The sequence below is a fragment of the Mobula hypostoma genome, chromosome 1 (assembly GCF_963921235.1).
Source record: "Mobula hypostoma chromosome 1, sMobHyp1.1, whole genome shotgun sequence".
Lineage (NCBI taxonomy): Eukaryota > Metazoa > Chordata > Chondrichthyes > Myliobatiformes > Myliobatidae > Mobula > Mobula hypostoma.
This window is the reverse complement of record NC_086097.1, coordinates 197,186,126-197,204,621: the sequence shown is the minus strand read 5'-3', so window position 1 is coordinate 197,204,621 and position 18,496 is coordinate 197,186,126. Positions and strand designations below refer to the sequence as shown.

Sequence of the window (18,496 nt, the reverse complement as noted above, 5' to 3'; positions counted from 1 at the left end):
ATGTTCTACCAGCAAGACACACTGCTTTTGCAGAAGCTGCAAAATTGAAATACTTACAGCATAACAGTAGAAATCCTAAGCAAAGCATTACACATAGAAATAGGATGGCATGGTAGCAAAGCGATTAGCACAACACCATTACAAGTTAGGGCAGTACTCGATATCAGCATCCTCTGTTTAAAAAAAAAGGTTGTTACGTAACTTCCTGTGTGAGTGTGTTTCCTCCAGGTGCCCCAGTTTCCTCTCACAATCCAAGGACATAACGTTTGGTTGGTCATTGTAACTTGTCCCATGATTAAGCGAGGTTGAATCAGTGGGTTGCTAAGCAGCATGGCTAGAAGGGCCTGTTCAGTGCTATATCTCCAAATAAAGAAAATTGCAGTGCAGTCCAGGTCCTTCAGCCCAAGATGTTGTGCTGACCTTTTAACCTACTCAAATCTTAATCTAACCCTTCACTCCAACATAACCCCCCATTTTTCTTAAATGCTCCTAATTACCTCATGGATCTTGAACTCAATCTCCTGACTAAAGTGGGCTAACATACCGTACACCTTCTTAGCAACCCTATCAACTTGCACAGTAACTATGAACGTGGATCCCAAGATCCCTCTGTGCCTCAAGACAAAGATTCAACATATGTATACAGAATACAGTTCAGATTAGTTACCCCACAGGCAGCCATGGAACAAAAACATAATGGAACCCATTTAAAAGAAAACATCAAACACCCAATATTTGAGGGGAAAAAAAGAACAAATTGTGCAAACGGCATAAAGCGAGCAAATAACACACACAATATCAAACAACCTAGGAGTATTCAGTTTAGCTCAGTTCACCTTAGCTCTGTCATTTGTTGACTGCAGGCCACAGAACCAGTCCACACCGATGTACTCCAATCAAATCGTACAAATAGCAAAATAAAAGAGCAACCAGAAACACACATGCAACACAAACCACAGAGTCCTCCAAAACCAGTCCAAAGCTGTGGACACTAAACATAAACTGGGTAAATCCTTCAAAAAAAAAGACTGCTAAGAATCCAGCTATTAACCGTGTATTCTGGCTTCAAGTTCAACCTTCGAAAATGAACCTCTTCACACTTTTTCTGGCTTAACTCCATCTGCCACTTCTCAGTCCAGCTCTGCATCTTGTCAATGTCCTGATATAATCGACAACAATCCTCCACATTATCCACAACTCCACCAAAGCAAGCGTCATCTGCAAACTTATTAACCCACACTTCCACTTACTCATCCAAGTCATTTATAAAACTCACAATGAGCAGGGGTCCCAGAACAGATCCCTGTAGAACACCAGTGATCACTGTTCACCAGGCATAACATTCTCCATCTACTACCACCCTCTGCCTTCTGTTGGTCAGGCAATTCTGTATCCACCCAGCCAGGCGGAGCCCATGCCTCCCGACTTTCTGAATGACCCAACCATGGAGAAACTGACTGAACTCCTTATTAAAATAGATACACACCATATCCATTGTTCTCGTTTCATCAACGTGTTTTGTCACATACTCAGAATTCAATTAGGCTTGTGAGGCACAACTTGCCCTTCACAAAGCCATGCTGATTATACTTAATCAGACAAGACTTCTCCAAATACTCTTAAATCCTATCTAAGAAATCTCTCCAATAATTTGCCCCCACCCCACTGAGAATCACTCAGTGTTACCCTACTCCCATTTTTCAAAACAAGAACATCTGTCGCTCTCCAATCATCTGGTACTATTCCAGTGACCAATGACAGCTCAAAGATCATAGCCTAAGGTGCAGCAATCTCTTCCCATGTTTTTCATAGTAACCTGGGGTATATCCCAGAGACTACCTATCCTAATGTTTTGCAACTTCTCAGCCCAGCTTTGCATCCTGCCAATATTCTATTGCAACTAATAACATCCTTCTACATTACCACAACATTATGAACCTTCATGTCATCTGCCTTTCCACTTCCTTGCCCAAGCCATTTATATATAAAAAAGAATCACAAAAGAGCAGGAGTCATAGAACAGATCCCCGTGGACAACACTAGTCACTGATCCCCAGTCAGAACATACTCCATCTGCTACCAACTTCGGCCTTCTTTGTGCAAGGCAATTTTGAATCCAAGCAGCCATGTTTCCCTTGATCCAATGCCTTACATTCTAAATGAATGGATTACTTAGATTGGCATCAAGGTCATTCGCAGACATGGAAGACTGGAGGACATATTTTTATGCTCTATTGCTCAGTGATCTATTGTTAGGGGCATCTGGTGCTTTTATTGGTATAATCTTCCATACTTATTCTACCAAGGTTGAAACACTAAAACTAGGGATTACAATTCTGTCCCTATTGACATTCCACAGTGAATCACAAATTTCTTGTACTGAGCTGCTAGATTTGATTAACTAACTTTGCATTATCATACACAAGAGCTAATAGCATGAATATGGAATTGTTTCCACAATGACTGAGCAGTACTCACTCCTATCAATACTATGACATTATTGCATCTGCAGCAAGTGGACTGACAACTCCTCGCACCTCTGAGTCTTAACTTTAAGTCTCTGCAACTGTGGTCTTCCTAGTCCCTGTAGTCAATCCTGGCATAGGCATGAGTATTGTCAAAGTGATTCAAGGCCACCTGAAGAGCCAATGAGACTTGACATTTTGATTTTAAACCAATTAAGTCATGCAGAATCTGGTGAATAGAAGGAGAAAAAAAAAAATTCTTCTAATTCATGTTTTCCAGGACAGCTGCCTTGCCAATAGGAGGTAATTGAAAATGATGGAAAAGTGATTTCCCAACTGAGTGGCATGTCTTGGTATTTTCACAAACACTATTACAGGTCTTTAGAGACACATAGGTCATATTAAGGATGCAACTATCAACTGGTAAAGGGTACGTATGAATCAGAAGTATTTCTATTAAATGACAGTCACAGGCCACATAACTGAAACCAGCATTACATTATTTAACAGATTTTTAAAATATCCAGTTGTCCCCACATAACATCCACCTTACTCAGAGACTACAATTTCTATTGATGATCAGAAATGAATATTTTACAATCTTCATAAACTGATCCTCAAATTCCTTCATTAGTAGCTTATGCCTTGAATTATAGTGTGCTTTATCACACTTAGCCAGCAGCACACTAGAACCCAGACATGGGTACTAAAACAAAAAAAATCAGAACTAGCACTTCTCCCCATTTCAAATCACCCTAAAAAAAACATTAGCAGACAAGAGGCTGTACATAGAATTCATAGAAGGCCTTTAATCCTCAGTAAGGAGAGATTTCAATAAATCTTTGGAATTATCCCAAGGACTGAGTTGTGGGAGGCAGGTAACTTGGTGACTGCCAGGACAGGGAACTGTGTAGCACTGTGGGTATTCTCCTCAATAGTAAGTATACCATTTTGTATACCATTGATGGGGACAACCTACTGGGGGGGGGGGGGGGCGGGAACTGCAGCAAATAGATCTCTGGCACCCAGTCTGGCATTGTGGCTCAGAAAGGAAGAGGACTGAGGTAGCGATAGCAGATTCCATCGTTGGAGGATCAGACATGAGATTCTGTTGATGCGATAGAGACACCTAAATGGTATGTTGCCTCCCAGGTGCCAGGGTCAGGGAAGTCTCAGATCAGGTCCACAGCTTGTGAAGGGGGAGGGTGAACAATAAGAAGAGAGGTGAAAACAGATAATGGACCACTTGAAATTAATCCTGGACAGGTAGTAATGAGGGACAAGGAAATGCCGGACGAACTGAGTAAGTGTTCTGCATCATTCTTCACTGTGTTAGACACTTAGCGGTATGCCTGAAGTTCAAGAGTGTCAGGGGCAAAATTGAGTGCAGCTGTTATTACTAGGGAGAAAGTGTTTGGGAAACTGAAAGTTCTGAAGGTAGACAATTCAATTGCATCAAACAGACTATAACACAGGGCTCTGAAAGTAGCAGCTAAGGAGATTGTGGAGGCATTTTCAATCTCTGATTGCTACAGTTTGAAGCACCCTACTTCAGAAAAAGGCAACAAGCATACCAGCGCCCAGGCAGAACAGCCTTAACTATCATCCACGCACATCTACGGTGATGAAGTGCTTTGAGAGGTTAGTTATGGCTAGAATTAACTCTGGTCTCAGCAAGGACCTAGAACCACAACAATTTGCCTATTGCCTCAACAGTTTTGTGATGGATGCAATTTCATCGGCTCTTTATGTGGCCTTGGATCACTTGGAGAATACTATGCCAGAACTGACTACAGCTCAGTGTTTAACACAATTATTCCTACAGTTTTGATCAAAAAGCTCAAAAACCTGGGGCTCTGTACCTCCCCCTCTGCAACTGGTTCCTCAGTTTCCTAACTGGAAGACCACATTTTATGCGGATAAGAAATAACATCGCCATCTCAGTGACACACCTCATGCATGTGTGCTTAGCCCACTGCTCTGTTCTCACTACACCCATAACTATGTGGCTAAGCACAACTCAAATACCATCTACAAGTTTGGTGATGACACAACTATTGTTGGCCAAATTTCAGATAGTGACATGAGGGTATACAGGAGCAAGATATATCAGTTAGTTGAGTGGTATCATAGCAACAACCTTGCCCTCAACATCAGTAACACCAAAGAGCCAACTGTGGACTTCAGAAAGTATAAGACGAGGGAACACACAGAGGGATCAGAAGAGGAATGAGTGAGCAAGTTCCTGGGTGTCAACATCTTTGAGGATGCATCTTGGGCTCAATATATTGATACAGCTACAAAGGCAGTCTGACAACAGCTATATTTTATTAGGAGTTTGAAGAGATTTGGTACATCACCAATGCCACTCTCACATTCTGCAGATATTCCATGGAGAGCATTCTGAAAGGCTGCATCAGCATCTGGTATGGGGGGGGGCGGTGGAGCTACTGCACAGGATTGAAATAAGCTGTTAAGAATTGAAAATTCAGTCAGCTCCATCATGGGCACTAGTCTCCATAGTATCCAGGACATCTTCAAGGAGCGATACCTCAAAGGCAGCATCCATCGTTAAGGCCCCATCACTCAGGACATGCTCTGTTCACATTGCTACCACCAGGAAGGACGTACAGGAGCCTGAAGACACACACTCAATGAATCAGGAAAAGTTTCTTTCCCCCTGCCATTAATTTCTGAATGGATATTGAACCCATGAACACTATCTCACTACGTTTTTATTTTTGTATTACTTACCTATAATATACTTACTGTAATACAGCTATTTCCCTCCATTATTATGCATTGCATTGTATTCTGGCATTGTTCCGGAAGACTGGAAAATTGCAATTGCCACTTCAAGAAGCAGAGGGAGGCAGAAGAAAGGAAATCATAGCCCAGTTAGCTTGTCCTCAGTGGTTGGGAAGATGTCGGAGTTGATTGTTAAAGATATGGTTTTAGGGTACTTAGAGGCACATGATAAAAGAGGCCAAAGTCAGCACGTTTCCTCAAGGGAAAATCTTGCCTAATAAATCTTCTGGAATTCTTTGAGGAAATATCAAGAAGGATGGACAAAGGAGAGTCGGTGGTTGCTGTGTACTTAGATTTTCAGAAGGCCTTTGACAATATGCCGCATGAGGCTGCTTAACAAGAGCCCGTGGCATTAGAAGAAAGATACAAGCATAGATAGAAGACTGGACAACTGGCTAGGAAGCAAAGAGTAGAAACAAAGGGGCCTTTTCTGGTTGACGACCAGTGATTAGTGGTGTTTTGCAGGGGTTGGTATAGGGACCACTTCTTTTTACATTGCAGGTCGATGATTTAGATGACAGAATTAATAGCTTCATGCCCAAGATTGTAGCTGATGCGAAGATAGGTGGAGGAACAGGTAGTGTTAAGGAAGCAGAAAAGCTACAGAGGGATATATGCAGATTAGGAGAATAGGAAAAGAAGTGGCAGATGGAATACAGTGTCAGGAAGTGTACAGTCATACACATTGTTAGAAGGAATAAAAGCATAGACTATTTTCAAAAAAGGGAGAAAATTCAAAAATTCAAGGTGCAAAGGCACTGAGATACTTGGGGGAATAGTCCCTAAAGGTTCACTTGCTGGTTGAGATGGTGGTGAGGAAGGCAAATAAAATGTTAGCATTCATTTTGAGAGGACTAGATGTAAAAGAAAGTATACGATGTTGAGGCTTTATAAGGCACTAGAGAGGAGGTTCACGAGAATGTTTCCGGGAATGAAAGACTTATCACATGAGCAATTGATGGCTCAGAGCCTTTAATCACTGGAATGTAGAAGAATGGTGGGGGGTGGGGGGCGCATTTATTAAAACCTATTGAACATTTTCAGGCCTAGATAGAGTGGATGCGAAGGATGTTTCCTATGGTGGGGGGAGTCCAAGATCAGAAGGCACAAACTCAGAACAGAACATTCAAAAGTCTTTTGACAAAAACAGGCCACTTGGCTCAACAAAGCTTGCCAAATTCCTATTCACATAGTGTGTTGAAATAACTATTGAGTTTAGATTTGAAAATCTCTAAAGATACTACTCTCAACTACACAACTAGGTAGTTTGTTCCATGTGAATACAACTTGCTGTGTAAAGAAATGCTTCTTTAGTCTGAAATCTCCCTTCAGTCTCAACCTATGGGCCCATATCTTCCCTGATGAATTGATTTTGAAGTACCAGCTGGCATCCATCCTACTCATACCATACAACACACATAAAAATTGTTGGTGAACGCAGCAGGCCAGGCAGCATCTATAGGAAGAGGTACAGTCGACATTTCCGGCCGAGACCCTTCGTCAGGACTAACTGAAAGAAGGGATGGTAAGAGATTTGAAAGTGGGGAAGGGGAGGGGGAGATCCAAAATGATAGGAGGGGGAGGGATGGAGCCAAGAGCTGGAAAGTTGATTGGCAAAAAGGATATGAGAGGATCATGGGACGGGAAGCCCAGGGAGAAAGAAAGGTGGGGGGGTGGTGGGAGCCCAGAGGCTGGGCAAGGAGTATAGTGAGAGGGACAGAGGGAGAAAAAGGAGAGAGAGAAAATTTTTTTTTAATTTATATATTAAATAAATAAATAACGGATGGAGTACAAAGGGAAGGTGGGGCATTAATGGAAGTTAGAGAAGTCAATGTTCATGCCATCAGGTTGGAGGCTACCCAGACAGAATATAAGGTGTTGTTCCTCCAACCTGAGTGTGGCTTCATCTTTACAGTAGAAGAGGCCGTGGATAGACATGTCAGAATGGGAATGGGATGTGGAATTAAAATATGTGGCCACTGGGAGATCCTGCTTTCTCTGGCGGACAGAGCGTAGGTGTTCAGCGAAATAGTCTCCCAGCCTGCGTCGGGTCTCACCAATATATAGAAGGCCGCATCGGGAGCACCGGACGCCGTATATCACCCCAGCCGACTCACAGGTGAAGTGTTGCCTCTCCTGGGAGGACTGTCTGGGGCCCTGAATGGTGGTGAGGGTCTTGGCCCGAAACACTGACTGTACCTCTTCCTATAGCAGGCCAGGCAGCAGCTGCGTTCACCAGCAATTTTTATGTGTGTTGCTTGAAATTCCAGCATCTGCAGATTTCCTTGTGTTTGCGTTACTTATACCATAAATGATTCTGAACACTTCTATTATGTCTCCTCTCATTCTATATCTACTTAGGTTAAGGAGGTTTAATTCTTTCAGTCTTTCTTCATAGCTCATACAATGGAGACCTGGAATGAGTACTGTCGCCTTTCTCTGAACTCTCTCCAGTCCTTCACATCCCTCAAAATATGGAGATCAATATCATACACAGTACTCAAGGTGTGGCCGCACATGGCATTATAGCTTAAACAGAACACCTCTAGACTTGAACTCCACTGAGTGTATTATACAGCCCAGCATTTTATTTGCCTTCCTAGTTGCTTCTGTGCATTGTCTAGCTGTTGATAGTGATGAGTCTACCAGAATGTCCAAATACAGTGCACTTTCTAACTCAAGAATCAATATTGCATATTTATCTAATATTTTTATTTCCTACATGGAGTATTTTACATTTACTTACATTAACTTTCATCTGCCATTTATCTGCCCACATCTGGATTTTGTTTAGATCTAACTGTATTGATTCAGCTACCTGAATGTCATCAGCTCATCCCACTAATTTTGCGTCATCTGCGAAGTTTATTAATTTATGTGCTTACCCAAATCATTAATGCAAATTTAAAAAGCAGCAGTCCCAAAACTGATCCCTGCAGAACCCCACTTGGCAACTTGTGTGAAAATGATCCTCTCACCATAACTCATTTTCTGTTCTTGAGCCAATTCAGCCTTACCCTGAATCCCTACCTCCTGTCATTTGATTACTAACCTCTTGTGGAGTACCTTGTCAAAGGTCTTCTGAAAGTCAACCACTCTATTGTTATCACAAATTTTAGTTGCCTCTTCATTAAATTAGTGCATGGAATGGGCTGCTGGCAACAGTGGTGGATGCAGATACGATAGGGTCTTTTAAGAAACTCCTGGACAGGTACATGGAGCTTAGAAAAAAATATAGGGCTATGGGTAACCCTAGGTAATTTCTAAAGTAAGTACATGTTTGGTACAGTATTGTGGGCCAAAGGGCCTGTATTGTGCCATAGATTTTCTATGTTTCTAAAACTCCAGCATATCAGTAAAACATGATTTGCCCTTTCTGAACCCATGCCAGCTTTCTGCTAACACACCTGTTCTTATCAGCTGCTTGTCCATCTCTTTCTGTATCTATATTTCTAGTATCTTACCCATGATACACATTAAACATACTGGTCTGTAGTTACCAAGGTGAATGCAGTCACCCTTCTTACATACCAGGACAACATTAGCCAATTTCATCTTTAGGGATATCAACATACTTCAATGACTTTTGAAAAAAATGCCAGTTAGAGGTTTGTACTCCTGAAGACAGGTGGCAGATCAACTGATGATCCCACTGGTGATAGCGCAGGACAGTTAACATCTCAGTCCACGTGTATTTTTCAACTCTAATCACAGACCTCTTAACTTTCAGCCTTTTCAGCTGAAGCAGGACCTCACTTTCTAAGATCTCCAAGTTAAGTAAGAAAGAAAAACAACATTTTTCTCTACACTTACTGGCATATTGCTAATATTTTCTCAAGTGAATACTTCAGCAAAATGCGAGTTGAGGGTATCTGCTATGTCCTCTGCATAATTGATCACCCCACTATTATTCCTAATACACATAACTTCCTTCTTGACTTTACTTTTCCTGAAGTATTGAGAAAAATCTCTTGGGGGTCAATCTTAACATTATCAGCAATGTCCTTCTCAAACTGCCTTTTAGCAATCCAATTTGACTATAACTCTATAATTGGCACAGGCGGCTGTTAAGGCCAGGTCATTGGGTGTACTTACGGCAGAGGTTGATAGGTCCTTGATTAGTCAGGGTGTGAAAGGTTAGAAGGGAAGAAAGTGGGGTTGAGAGGGAAATGGATCAACCATGAGAAAATAGCAGACAGACTCGATGGGCCAAAGGAGTAGAATTACGCCATATGTCTTATGGACTGTGGAAGTTCAGTCAGAATTCATTTAAAACAGAGATTGGTAGTTTTCTGCAATGTTACAGAAATAACAGGATTGGTGAATAGTGTAGGAAACAATGCCACTAAGATAGATTAGTCATGATCTCAATGAATGGCATAACAGATTCAACATGCTATTCCTACTCGTGTGCAAAACATTTCAAACAAGTTGCACAAAACTAATTCAAAACTTCCACATTACCCATTTGTCTCCAAAGTAACATTTTGACACAAACAAAAGTTATGCAAGTATAATGTAGAATAATTTGTAACTGTGGTATCAATACTGCAAGAGTATCAATCACACCTCCATGTCTGCTGACAAAAACAGCAGAGAATTCTATTTATTAAACTAACAATAATTTTTTCTCCATTTTCAATATTTTAACATTTTGAAAATGGAAAAGACTGATGCCATATGTGAAAGATATGAATGAATTAAAAGCACTTAATTAAAAAGCTTCTGAATTAAAAGCTTCCTGATGTGTAGAAAGGACATTAGAGCTCAAGCCTTGCCAACAATGCACTAACTTCAAAATATATATATATATATATATATATAAATATATCACTCACCTACTATCTGTATCTAGGCCCACAAAATCTTTCTTTTCAAATGGCACACACAATAATTGAACTTTATCTCCCGATTTATCTGTTGCTCTGTCGAGTCGTTTGGATTCCAAAACAATAAATAAAGATTCAATGAAGTCTTCCACTTTCTTTTCTATAGTTTCGCACTCTTCATAATTAGGATAAAAAGAAACATCAGTGCGAGGTTGTTCAGCTATTTCTCCCTGCAGCCCAAAGACAAACAAACGTGAATCATATAATGTAGAACCATAAATTTCTTTCTGTAAATGGAATTTCTCTGAAGTCTGAGGCCAATCCTTTGTGTTACTGCATTCAGTAACAGCTATCAACCCCACAACTTTTCGATGAGTCTGAAAGTCTCCCCATTCATTGTTTTCAGGTGGATAATGGTGCCTGTAACGAATGTACAAAACTCTCTGAGAATCTTGAAGATTAATCTGATTGGCAGTGGCAATTTTCTTGTATATCTTGAAGAACTGTTCTTCTGGTACAATTCCCACAGGCTGGACAATAACCAAAAGACTCTGATGATCTTCCGCACATTGCATGTAGTCAGGGACACTCATTCTCCATCAAATGAAATCTGGTTAAATGAAAACAAAAATTCATGATTGCTCTTCAATGTTTGAGGCTTTCTATCTTCAACAAACAAAAATCCATTTTTATGGTGAACTATTTGGATAATCAAGGAGGAATATTTCTTTTCAAAGAGTTAAAACAAATTGCACAACTGCTCACTTATAGGAAGTTAACTCAAGTTAAAGTAGTTGAATTTTATATTTGTAGAACTTTAATTATCTATTATTTTTTTGTAATCTCTGCAAAGTAATTTCCATGTCCTGGAAAAACAGGTAGAGATAACCAAGTTTTATCTCATCATTTAAAAAGCTGAATGAAAAATTTAAAAGCATTACCACCCAACAACATCTTAAAAATATCACTATTTTAAGCGGCCTGAGGGAGCTGTCTCATGGCTTCAGTCGTGCTTTGAGCACAGACTGGAACCCGTATGTATGCCAAGCAATGCCTATTTGGGAGTTGATTTGGAGGAATACATCACAAAGGTCATGCACTACTATATCATATCCTGTGTAGACAATGCCATCAGCAACAAAAACATCCATGCATTCCTGAATCAGAAGCCACGGATGAACAACAAAGTCCGGAATCTGCTCAGGGCTCAGGATGTTGCTAGCAGATCTAGGGATGCTGCAGCATATGGACAGGTCAAACCATAAGAGGCATTAAACCCGCCAAGTACAGATACAAACAACAGATACACACTCCAATAAAATCACCAAATCTCTGACATATATGGTAAGGCATCAGGTCCATCACTGACAATACAGAAAAGATCTCCTGCCCTGCAAACAGTGAAGCCACACTAGCCAAGAAGCTAAACAACTCCTTTGCTCAGTTTGACAGGGCCAACAGTGAACCAGTGATGAGGACACAGCACGGACACTAAGCACACGAAGGTATAACATACTCCCTACAGCGTCAGTGCTCACAGAGCAGCTGAACCAGCCAGCATCCCTGGGCAGTTCCTCAGACTGCACTGACCGGCCAGCAGAGGTTTTTAACCGAAATCTATAACCTCTCTCTGTCCCTTTCTGTGATCTCTGCATGCTTCAAAATATCAACCATCAAAGCAATCAACGGGAACATGCCTCAACGACTACAGCCCGATTGCACTCACCCCAATAGCCTGCAAGTACCTGGAGAGACTGCTTATTTCCCACATTAAGAATGCCATCCCTGCTCTTCTGGACCAGCACCAATAAGGCAAACAGATCAGCCAAGGATCCATCTCCATCGCTCTCCACATTATACTAGAACACAAGGAACATGAAGACACCTAGACTAGGATGCTTTGTATTGACTATAGTTCTGCTTTCAACATCATACTTCCCCACAAGTTGACTGTTAAACTATACAATCTGGGACTCAATATATCAATTCAAAACCAGATTCTGGACTTTCTTACCATTCACAACCAGACAGTGAGATTAGGCAAATACACATCATCCTCCCAGACCCTGAACACTAGTGCACCACAGGTATGTATACTGAGCCAATGACTGTACCCTGCCTAGGTCACCAACTCCATCATCAAATATGCAAACAAGGCCACAGTGAATAAATTGATTACACTTAACAACTAAACCACATATTGTGAGGAGGTGCAGAAACATCTGAAAGGCGTAATAAGCATAACATTTCACTCAACATCAAAAAAAAACAAAGAAATTATTATCCACTTTAGGAAATCAAGGTGGTATAAACAAACTCCATTATTCATAACTGGTGAAGCTGTGTAAAGGGTCTCCAGCTTTAAGTTTTCAGGAGTGAACATCACAGAGGAGCTCTTAGAGAACCAACACCTCCTTGATAGTAGGGAAGGCTCAACAGCACCTACACCATCTTAGGAGTTTAAAGAGAGCAAATCTGCCCCAAAAGCTGCTGTTAAACTTCTACCGATATGTGACTAACAGCATACTGACCTGCTGCATGACAGTACGGTACACTATCTGCAACAAGATCAACCAAAAAGCACTTCAGCAAGTGATCAGGACTGCACAGAACATCATTTGGACAACAACTACCAGATATGGAAATTACAACTTCACGTTGTCTACGGCAGGCTCACATCATAGAACATAGAATAGTACAGCACAGTACAGGCCCTTCGGCCCACAATGTTGTGCCGACTCTCAAACCCTGCCTCCCATATAAGCCCCCACCTTAGATTCCTCCATATACCTGTCTAGTAGTCTCTTAAACTTCACTAGTGTATATGCCTCCACCACTGACTCAGCCAGTGCATTCCACGCACCAACCACTCTCTGAGTAAAAAACCTTCCTCTAATATCCCCCTTGAACTTCCCACCCCTTACCTTAAAGCCATGTCCTCTTGTATTGAGCAGTGGTGCCCTGGGGAAGAGGCGCTGGCTATCCACGCTATCTATTCCTCTTATTATCTTGTACACTTCTATCGTGTCTGTACACCTCTATCATGTCTATCATGATAGACTCATCCTAACCCAGTAATCATCTGTTCAACCTCCTACCATCTGGCAGGAGATACAGAAACATCTCTATATAGACATCCAAACTGAAAAACAAGCTTTTTCCCAGGGCTGTCATGTAACTGAACAATGCCCCCCACCCACCGAAAATCCACAGGCACTATAGATAATCTCTAAGTGCAATACATGGTCATATGCAATACTTGGGTATAAATGGGGCTGCTACCTTCCCTTGATTTCAGAGCTCTTTGTTTTTTTGAAATTTTTAGCTTTAATTCTTAATGTTATTTTATATTTAATCATTGTATTTTATAACAGGCATATGCAATACTTAATGGGGCAGCCACTTTCTTTTAATTTTAGAATTGTTTTTAGATTCAGTTTTGACTTGCATGTAATTCTAAATAACTTACTTATTTTAACTTTAGTCAGTGTTGTTAGTAATTGAATTGCCAGTCTGCTGTTTTGCACTGAATGGACCAGCACTGCAATTTTATTATCCTGAGCAATGACAATAAAGCTCTAATAACAATAACGTGAGGCCTCTGCTAATGTTGAAGTTCACATCTCGTTCCTTCCTCGATAGCAAGTAGGATGGTCAATTTTTAAAAGCAACAACCAGCATCTATGGAGAGAAACATCTACGTCAGAATTTTGTGTTGAAATTGATGGGAGGTATGCAAAAGACTGCCAGTACGAAAATCTGATAAATTAAAAATGTGAGAATGGGAACCATTAGGGGAGAAGTGAATGACAGATGGCACTGGATCCAGATACGGGAGGGGGAAAGCCTGTGTGTCTTGTGGATATAAAGGTGACCACATTGGAAGCACCAAATGCAATAGATGAGATTGGAGCCAGTTCACATGAATCCTTACCTCACCTGAAAGGGCTGTTTCGTTCCCTGGATAGTGATGAGTGTGGAGGTATAAGGAAAAGTGTTACACCTTCTGCAATTGCAGCAGAAAGTGCCAGGTGTCAGATGAGTGAACCACGGAGCAAAACAAATTTCATGACATACCAATGATATTAAACCTGGTTGTGATTCTGAGAATGGAAGGGATGACCCTGTAAAAGGCAGAAAAAGTAGGAAGGAGGAGATGCAGCTGGTGGAAATAAACAAGGGTAATAATGAAATATTTACAGTAATATTCCCAGCAGAGGATGGACATCTAAATGAAGCTTACCAGTAGTGGGGGCTAGGAAATCAGAAGTTATCAAAATCTGAGGATGTCAGTGGAAATCTCTGGACAAGGGAACAGGATAGAGTCAAGGTACGACAGGACAACTTCAATAGAGCATGAACAGTTAGAGGCAAAGGGTCCACCAAGACAATCCTGTGTGTGGATCTTGGGCTACAGATAAAAGCAGGAAGTGTAGAGTTGAGACACTGTCAGGTTAGAAGCTGCAGTTGAAGTTCAAGTCTTACATGCAATATATTTTAAGACATTCAAAACATTTTCCACAATAACAATGTAAGCCTTGGTTCAGCTGCAAGTCAGAAGATAATGGATTTAAATTTCATTCATTTAAGCATTATGATTACTGAGGAACTTCTGCACATGACACAAACTTAGAATATGCAGTCCAGTCTCCCCAATCGGTGGGTTGTAAACGATCATACAGTACTATTTGAAGGAAAACTTGCACTATTGATGCGCTTTCAAAAATATAAGTTGAATTTACTGTCAGAAGCATGTACGGCCAGGTGCATTTAAAAAAATTACTTGTAGCAACATCACAGGCACATAATGAGATAAGCATTTACAAGAAAAACATTAAATTATAAACAATTTTTGCAAGTAAACAATTAGAACAAATAAACAGCCCAATTTAATGTAAAGTAGTCATAGTGCTGCCAAATTGTAGTTATTTGGGTTTTGCTGGTTCGTTCCAGAACCAAATGGTTGAAGTAACACAACTGCAAAAGTGTTTGCAGGTACATAACTTATGCAAAGGGTTAAATAGTGGGGTGGGAAGCAGAGGGTGGAGAACAGAGAAGGGCAGAGAAGAGAAAGGACAAATCTGCAATATTAGGGAAGGCAGGAAAAATTAAATGATAAAAGAAGGTGCAAAGTTGGCAAAAGGGGGCAGACATATGATCAGTGATCAGACCTATCTTTTACTTATATCAACTATTGTACAGGATGAAAGCCCTACTTAAACATGGACATTTAATATTCCCAGCTAAAATATCCTGAACTGCAACAGGGCCAACTTTAAGGACATTATGCAGATTCTCGCTGGGTTTGAGTAGATGATTCTAGTTAAAGGCCAAGAACATTTGACAAGTTAAAGGCTTTTAAAAGAATTACCTCAAGAATCAAGAGGCAGTATGCTCCTGTTAGGGTGAAGGGTGCAGATACCAAGTTCAGGGAACCCTAGATGGCTAGAAATAGAGGCTCTGGTCAAAAAAAAGGGAAAATTCTTTTTAGGCAATTAGATGTAAATGAATCCCTTGATAAATATAACCACCTACTGTTTTAATTACTTTTATTGAGATAAACTATTAACTAGAAAACTAACCAACTAACATTTGCTGGCCAAACTTCTACACTTCTTTAAAAGATGCCATAAAATCTTCCACATCTCCCCAAAGGAAACAACTAAGACCTTTGTTTAATATTTTATCTAAAAAAAACACTTCCCCACAGCACAGTTCTTCCTTACTGCATTGACCCAAATAGCATGGTCCAAGCTAGAGTAGGATGTATAAAGCCCTGAACTCGAAGTATGAAAAGCAAAACTATCAAGTCAACTATAAATTAAAAATTATTTTTTTTAATTTAATAGTAAATGAGTCTTTTGATAAACATATTAAATTATTAAACTACCAGATTAGAAACATTGGTAAATTTCACGTGTTGATATGCTACTGGTGTTGATAAGTAACAAACTCATTTGATAAAATGATCTTTAAAAAAAGCAACAGGCTCAGGTAATCTTTTCATCCAATCATTTTCCTGCCCAACTTGACCTTTGCAAGATTACCAGGAATCAGAAGTTTGAATTACATGAACTGAGGATAGCATCAGAAAATAAAAGTAGGTGAGAAAAAGAAAAAAATGTTTCATGCAAATCGCAAATATCCCAACTCACATTTTCTCACTAATTTGTGATATAAATCTGTAACCTAAAATTACTTCATTCTTGTTGAAAAACGGCTTATTTTAAAATCAGATTTCAATGGAAAGTTACCTTTATTTGATATTATATTTTTTTGCAAACAGAAGTTTTACTGCATTGATAGTACTTTACTCTGCATGAGCAAACATTGCTCCAAGCTGGAAAAATTCCACTTTGCAAAATTAGACGCACAATTCATAAAATGAGTTATTTTTATATGTTTACCATGAAAAGCCCACTTTCCTGTTTAAAGCCCGAAATAATTAATACTCCTGCAATAAAATGTAACCCAAGTTCGCCTTGCAGTAAAACCGAGAAACCAGGAAATACACAAGGCCCGAGCTGCACCAATACACTCCAGGTAGGAACACTCCACTGGCCGTGCAGACTCAACCAATCGACTCTGGGCATATCACTGATGTAACAACAGGTAACACCAGTTTAAGAGGAGTTAAATACAATAAACTCTCGTCTTTTTCAGTGTTAAATGTCCATGTATAACTAGATATTCCCATCCACGTCAGTAACAAAAACCCTCTGAGATTTCCAACATTTTCGCGACCTCAGTCGCGTAACGTTGCATATCTAACATGAATAATCCTCTGATGCCTCCCGTTAACGTACACCGTTCTTTTCCACATTAATTGCTTCACAGTACATGAATTAAACACAATACCCTCCGGCAGCAGGGAAAGCCGACGAGAGAGAGGTACGCAACCGCTACCAGAAGTTTGACTGGGAAGTAACCCGATGCGCGAGTAAGGAAGTCGTTGTCCTTTTGTTGCGAATGATTTTAATTGGTCCGCAGGCTCATGCCATCACATTCGGACTCCACCGGCTCGTGCTCGACCAGTCTCGCGCGTACACCTGTCGTTCAATATCGCGTTCAGCCGCAAGGTTCGGAGAAAGGCTGACGTTGTAGGTCAAGCTCGCGCACGGCGGGCTCGCCAGATTCTCTCTGTCTCCGCCCCACATGAAACGCGTCAATGTCAAAGCAGTGATGACGTCTTCGGGTGATCAGCTGCGGCCCTCGGCCGCCGCTGTCAACGTAACGGGGAGGGAAGGCAACTGCAAAAATCGTTCCTTTAAATCACAGAAAAAGATGTTGAGTCCAGGCGGGAAAAGTCTATATATATTGATAGAGGACTTACTGTACGTTGCAATGATTTGATGCTGTTCGAGGATTAGATGCATTTCCTTTCCAGTCCCTCTGGCTTTACATTGAGTTAACCAGAAAACACCCTACTAAAATACCGTTGACTTGCTCCTAATACCGTAAAAAAGGGCAAAATGACCATGAGGACGTTTGTGTTCTGGGTTAAAATATGATTTGGACTGTGATGGAAAGGAGAAAATCTATGCACATTGAGGAGAATTTTTAAATAATGATTCAACTGTTCCCAAGCGTTATTTCTTGACGCATTATCATCCCCGTTGCATTGCACCACCCCCTTTTCATTATTTAATCTCTCAGTTTCACAGATCTTCCCCTTAATGCTTCTCAAGCCTCCTGATTTTCTATACGATTCAAAACTTGATAGGATTTGAATTCTACGCACAGCACATGTATGTATTTATGTGGTATACAGGGTGCTGCAAGTAATCATATATTTGGTAAATTGGTTTATCATTGTCACATGTTGTGAGGTACAGCGAAAAACGTTTAGTATGACATCCACACAAATCATTTCATCAAATTGCTAGATCACATTAGTACAAGGGAAAAGTCAAAACCATTGCAGAATACAGTGTTGCAGTTACAGAGAAAGTGCAGTGCAGGCAATCAATAAAGTGCAAGGCCACAACAAGGTAGATTGTGTGGTCAAGAGCCAATCTCATCGTAGAAGAGATCCATTCAATTTTTTTTATTACAGTGGGATAGAAGCTTTACTTGAGGTGGTGGTGAGCACTTTCAGAGGAAATGAAAGACAATAGGCAAACCAAAATTTTCTCCTATCTAGTAAACAATAGTTGTCAATGTTTTGCCAACTAATTTTATATGCCTATTGCAACTGAGCTTCAAGCACTTAAAAATGCAAGAAATAGGAGTGGAAAGAGGACATTCATCCCCTCAAACTGCTCCCCTAATACAATAATAGATAAATGATTATCTATTGCTGTATTAGGGGAGCATTTTGAGGGGATGAATTAGGGGAGAAGGCCAGGGAGTGGAGCTGAGGAGGGGAGAACAGGATCAGCTATGATTGAATGG

General features: G+C 40.5%; 1 protein-coding gene across 7 annotated transcripts in view; it reads right to left on the bottom strand.

Annotated features, from left to right (window-relative positions):
* The window catches only part of trappc9 (trafficking protein particle complex subunit 9), a 749,291-nt gene extending 732,083 nt beyond the window's left edge, over positions 1 to 17,208 (bottom strand). For 2 of the 7 annotated variants that reach the window (XM_063062827.1, XM_063062881.1), the window contains exons 1-2: positions 16,961 to 17,208; positions 10,112 to 10,712 (exon numbers count right to left, since the gene is read on the bottom strand). In XM_063062827.1, coding sequence (XP_062918897.1) covers positions 10,112 to 10,695 — 584 coding nt within the window. In that variant the 5' untranslated portion in view covers positions 10,696 to 10,712; positions 16,961 to 17,208. Of the gene's footprint in view, positions 1 to 10,111; positions 10,713 to 13,571; positions 13,784 to 15,473; positions 15,563 to 16,509; positions 16,711 to 16,960 lie in introns of those variants that run through there. The other 5 variants (XM_063062835.1, XM_063062851.1, XM_063062844.1 and 2 more) reach the window with 5 other exon arrangements.
* Between the last annotated feature and the right edge of the window lie 1,288 nt (positions 17,209 to 18,496).